The 6,000-nt window shown below is 38.6% G+C and overlaps 1 protein-coding gene across 1 annotated transcript in view; it reads left to right on the top strand.

Annotated features, from left to right (window-relative positions):
• Positions 1–202: 202 nt before the first annotated feature.
• Positions 203–6,000, top strand: part of Pc (chromodomain protein polycomb) — a 28,853-nt gene continuing 23,055 nt past the window's right edge. The window contains exon 1 of the mRNA XM_083135955.1: positions 203–567. Coding sequence (XP_082992081.1) covers positions 502–567 — 66 coding nt within the window. The 5' untranslated portion in view covers positions 203–501. The remainder of the gene's footprint in view (positions 568–6,000) is intronic.

Genomic DNA, 6,000 nt, shown 5'->3' with positions numbered 1-6,000 from the left:
ATTACTGTCCAAGAGACTAATCCGTATTTGATAAAATTTGATACGCAGTTTATATCGACCCATCCATATAATTGCCGAAAACGTTTGTTTCGGCGCATTTTCCGTCTGCTACGAGAACATTCGTGCATGTTCGTTCTTCGTCGGTTAGAGGGAAAGAGCGTTGTTGACGTCAGAGCAAAAGTATTATGGGATTGTACCTAGCTAGGAAGACAACCAGGCGAGGGAGCTCGCTACAGCTCTGCCTGCTGCAAAAATTATAAAGTTCGACTCTTCGATAACTCTGTTATCGAACAGTTAACAAAAGTGTTAAAGTGACAGTTCAGTGAGTGAATGTGTTTACAGTGAAAGAAAGGCTTCGTCAGAAGTTGTTTTGTTACGTCGGGTGTCTGGTTTGAAATCGAATCGGTAGTGTGGTGGTGGAAGTCTGTGTGTGTTTTCCTATCGCCAGTGTTCCCACAAAAGTAAATTCTGTCGCTCTTATTGGGTTACGGTTTTGAGCGCATGGAATTACCAATGGGGGACCGAGTGTATGCAGCGGAGAGGATTATGAAAAAAAGGGTTAGACGGGTAAGTGTTCAATAATATGATCATTTGTTTACGTCCTTGCTGCCAACGTGTGTTGACTAACATGGAAGTGTCCAAAACCAGTTGCTATTCACATAGATTTGTCTTGTTTTCTTTGCAAGTTGTAAGAGGATTTATATATGAATTCCAGAGTGGTTATTATTTACTAGATTTGTAAAAAAAAATGAATAAATACATAGATTCATGTTGACATGCACAGTTAGTCGTATACAGTGCAGACCCATGGCCGCACTAACTCGCCGCGTTTGTGTTGACAGTTTTGTTTTAGGCACATATCTCGCAGGTTGCAAGTTCTTTAGATTTCATTACTGTTTAATTACATCTAAATACTAGATTTCTTCATGTAACAGTTTTCCTTACCGCAATGTTTACATTTGCAATCTTGCCAACAATTTGCTATTCCTAATACCACTGTGTTGAGTGCAAATGGAAATGTCAGTTAGATGCATTTTGGTTATGGTATGCCTTAAGATATGCGGAATTGGTACCGAAACTTACAATGAAATTGTATCATTCAATATGCAACTAGGAAATTTGTGTTGGCAGAGGAGCAACATTGTGATAATATTAATGAATAGAAATCGTACTAGCTATCTAGTTTCCCCTTACATACATGTTCTTTTACATTTATAGGATATTTTTTGTATGTCCACCTGTGTGGGTGAATCGTGTAATTACTTGAAGAGCAATACAAGGGTTTGAACCCTTGGACACAACTTTGAAATGTTGAATAATAGTAGTCTTTCCCAAGCATATAATCCTATACTGTTTTACAAATGTATGATTGAAGTGTCTGAATGCTCACTTTCTACTTCAGGAGAGCGATTTTTCGATCCTATCTACATCTCTCACAGTATGCACATAGTGGTTTGAATTCCACTTTACTATCAAAATATAGGTCCAGTCCTGATTAGCGTTTCTGTTCAAAGAGTGGACTTAAAAACAACAACTCAAACGGTATGCAATTATGTTTGCCAGGGGTGCAGGCATTCTGCACATTATTTATGGGTATACTTGTCATCTGATTGATGTGCGCAATTTATTTTATCCATTCATGTAAGTGGGTTTTATTGAAGTGCTTAACATCAGCCCATTTAAGGTTTGCTTGCGTTGGCATTTGACATTGTTCACTCTCTTTCACTGATCTCACAAATGCTATCCTTTTCCTACTGCACACATGGGGTACCAGTTTCATAGATTGGAGACACATTAAAATAGCGTATTTTGTGTTTTTCAAGGTTCGTACTTACCAATTGTGTATTGCGGAACATAGTTCAAGGTGCCATTATGCTTTTTACACGAAAACAAACTCAATTTTTTACATTCTCAGTGCTTTTTTATTCCTTTCTTCGCTTCCGGGACACACAGTATGGCGGGCACAACTTGACTCATCTTGTGGGCATGCAGTGTTTCAACCTTCTTCATCAAAAAATACCTACTATCGTGTTCGTCACCGGTGGAAATTATACTTATGCACGGGTAGCTGACGGGTAGCCCCAAGAACCATACGGAGCGATTTTACAATACAGGGAATTTCTCCATTTTGTTTGAAATTCGGCATACTCACTAATTTTGGCCCCCTAATCACGAATCTGCAGTCAAAATTTGGCGCTCACACGTGGAAATAGCAAAATAATCGAAATTAAGTTCTTATTTCCACACCCTCGATTTCCGAATTTCCCGCCGGTTCCGGGCTCCGCCCCTGGGGTAATCGACCTACCGCCCCCAACCGCTATCGCGGCCCCGCCTCCGCTCCGGCTTCCCGCCTATATCTATAGACTCCCTGTTAAGGGCATGTTAGAAAGTGGCCGGATTCACCTGCCCCAAATAAGCGCCAAATTTATACGTGAGCGCCAAATTTTAAGTGCAGATTCGTGATTAGGAGACCCAAATTAGTAAGTAACCGAAAATTCAAACAAATTGGAGAAATTCCCTGTATTGTTAAATTATACCAACCATAGACAGATAGCCCCACGAACCATGTCCGATAAGGTTAGGTTAGGTTTGGTTACGTTAGGCAAGCATAGTAAAAAAAAGGGGGTGGTTTGAAACACTGACAGGGGCTTACGTCATCGAACATACGTAGCATCCAGTTGTTGTAGAGCAAGCAAATGAAAGCAATGGCAATTTTGCGTCGGTGAGATATTTCTCTTGAAAATACATGATTTCCCGGTCAAATATATTCCACGATGAAAGAAAATACCTCGACGAACATTGTAAACCTTGGAGAAACTCATTTCCGTAAGTAGTTTCTTGTGTAAAATTGAAGAAAAGTGTCTCCGATGTATGAAACTGTTACCCAGCATGGTAATTGGTAATGAAATAGCATATCAGTGTGGAAAAGAAAGGGAGTTCTACAAAAATGCTAGGGTACACCTAACTAAATAGATACTGAATTATTTACTAGGACACAATAACATATCTTTGAAAGTATACAGAACATAAATCTTCACAGATACACACCATTACTCACAAAAAAGAAATGCAACCATAGTGAAATGAGGTGGGAGAATTGTACCTCGTGCAATGTAGAAAACATAATCAAATGTAAGCATTGCACATGTGCGTGTGTGTGTTGTAAATACATTGAATACAGAACAGGAACATCTAATTATGCAAGATTAATCATATAACACAGAATTTGTGTTCAGAATTCACTTAATGTCCGTAGTTTACTGTTAGTACATCAGACTACCTGTAGTATTGTAGCTTAACTTACACACACACACACAATATCTGGATTGAGACTAACACATTTTTAATGACTGTAAGTAAACTTGCCAAGTTTTATTGAAAATAAATCCGTAGAGTAAAGCTTTTCATGAGAGATGTGAATCAATACAGTTCTACATGTGCTCTGTTGGTTGCACAAATTATACATCTAGTCAATTTTGGGGCCAACATAAACCCTATCCTTGCCATGCCCACAGAAGAGAGTTGAGGGATGTGACGCCTGGGGTGGGGCATGGAATTGGGCAGCCACGCCTGAGGCTCAGAGAACCACTGTAGCCAGATAATTTTTCATTTGACACACCTATGCAGAGGAGTATCGCCCAACTGAAAGTTAACATTTGGTAGCAAGTAGACTAACTTGCGGCACTGCAAATTATTGAAGCACATGCAGATAGGGCATTCCATGAAAAGTTGTAACCCCATGTAAAAAAAATGAATCAATCTGGAAATATTATTGTTTTTAATTGCATGAAGATTTAAATGTTTATGAATGCATATAAATTGCTTGTTTCAAGAATGAATATTATTAGCATATGTAGCTTGTATGCTTCACAGATAAATGAAGTAGAATTTTGATACATTTGAAAGCGTCACACATGTAACACAATTTAGGGTAATTATGCGATATCGCCCGAACACCTCTCACTCGTTAATTTTAGCATTGATACTTACCTATTCTGCATTGCGGAAGATTCTTTAGGGTGAAGTTATGCCTTTTTCCATAAAATAGTGTCAACTTTTCATATTACGAATCATTATTTGTCTTCCTTGTTCCGCTTGGGTAACAGACAATATGGTGTGCACTCGTCATGGATCATCGCACATCATGCTTGTGTTTTGTCGATTTGGAGTGGGTATGCAGTGTTTCAACCTTCTTAACTGAAAAATACCTACTTTCGTGTTCATTATGTCATCACAAACCATTCACAATAGCCCCACGGACCATTTCCGGCAAGGTTAAGTTAGGTCAGCATAGTTTAAACAAAAAAAAATTCTCGTAAAAAAAAGGCACGTTTGGAAACACTGGCGAGACCGTGTGACTTTCGACGCTCGCGCCATCTGCAGGTACATAATGGAAAACAACAGCATAATGTTGTCGCTTTACAGAAAATGCAAGTTCCTTACATAAAAAGTGATTATTTCTTGTTCTGCAGCATTCTATGGTAAAGTTTTCAGTTTCCGTGAAAGAAAATACCTCCAAGAACTTCGACAATGCTACAGAAACTGATTTCAGTAAGTAGTTTCTCCTGTAAATTTGAAGAAATCCGTTCGGGCGATATCACATATTTACCCAATTTAGTTACTACTTTTCATGCTATGTCATCACACTCAAGTTTTGTCATTTATTAGCAGACACCACAAAGTACTTAATAATACTTAATTAATGCCTAGAACCTTACATTTTATGTGTGAATGTCGCACATGTAATGCTAGAATGCCCCAGATACGAATTTCCTGTGATCGTCATCTCCTTGAATAAAAATGCACCAATGATAATGCTGCCTCTGCGAGCTTTCAATGCACTTCATATGAACAGAAACCATTCCTTGTGTTCCTTACTATATAATGTGCCGAGTGTTCTTACCAGACACACACGGCAAAGATTGACAGTTATACTACGCTTGCACAACAGAATTCATCCTGGCACACCATCACACTCTGCTTTGTAGATATAATTTTGACTTCTGCAACTTCAGCTCCTCCATGATTCAAGTATTCCTTACGTCATACAAGCAAAAAAATCTCATCCAATGTATAATTTATGTTTATTTTTGTGTTGTGAATTATGGCAACAATTTGAAATATGTCAGTCTCAATCCAGTCACCCTGAATATACGCGTGTGTGTCAGTGCATGATGAATAGTTATTGCTTTTTGAATAGACTTATTTTTCATCCTAGTTAGTTTAGATTACCATGGTGTTTATTTTTTTATGTAGTAAACAGTGGCGTAGCGTTATATTACGCCCGGAGTTCCCAGATTTAAAATTTCATATATGTTTGACCTTCATGGCATTAGAATAGCTATTTTACGCGATCCCCTTGCAACGCTCCACTAACAACACTCGTTCTAGCATTTTTTTTTCGATGCCTTTCCTGGCCGGATGCCGAGCAGGTTCGGCGTAAAGCGTTCTATATTCCGTGCTGCCTTTCTGGAGGGAAAGCTTGAATCTCTACAGCATGTGCGTAAATGCTCTCTCATACGCCAGCGTACGGAGCAGCTGAGGTCTACAATGATTGGTTCATGTGACCCTTCCTGCCTTCTGTAGCAGACGACAGCGGTAGAATTCCTACCCGGTTCTTCATGCTCATGCCACTCGTGCTATGTGATGTTACAATACGCAATATTGACTGACGTAACTACCAAACTCAAATATACCACTTCTTAATGGCCACTGCATTGTATAATTTATCGCACGGACAGCGATGTGCATTTAAAACTAAAAGATCAACACAGGTTTTGTCAAATAAGTTGGTTAAGTCCTCGTGGTAGAAGTTCAGCTTGTGGTTGCTCTACCTCTTAATCCGCAAGACAATTTTTTTTATTATTATTTTTTCGTTATGTAACTGCTTAATATTGTGTCAATGGAAATGTTTAGCATTCATTTGAAAATTCTTAACATTGAATGGTCTCTAGACAAATTTATTTTAAAATATTTATCAACATTCTCAAGATGTAATAA

Source organism: Lepisma saccharinum, chromosome 14 (genome assembly GCF_977018435.1).
Source record: "Lepisma saccharinum chromosome 14, izLepSacc3.1, whole genome shotgun sequence".
Taxonomy (NCBI): Eukaryota; Metazoa; Arthropoda; class Insecta; order Zygentoma; family Lepismatidae; genus Lepisma; species Lepisma saccharinum.
Note: the sequence above shows the minus strand (reverse complement) of the source record. Positions and strands in the feature narration are given on the sequence as shown.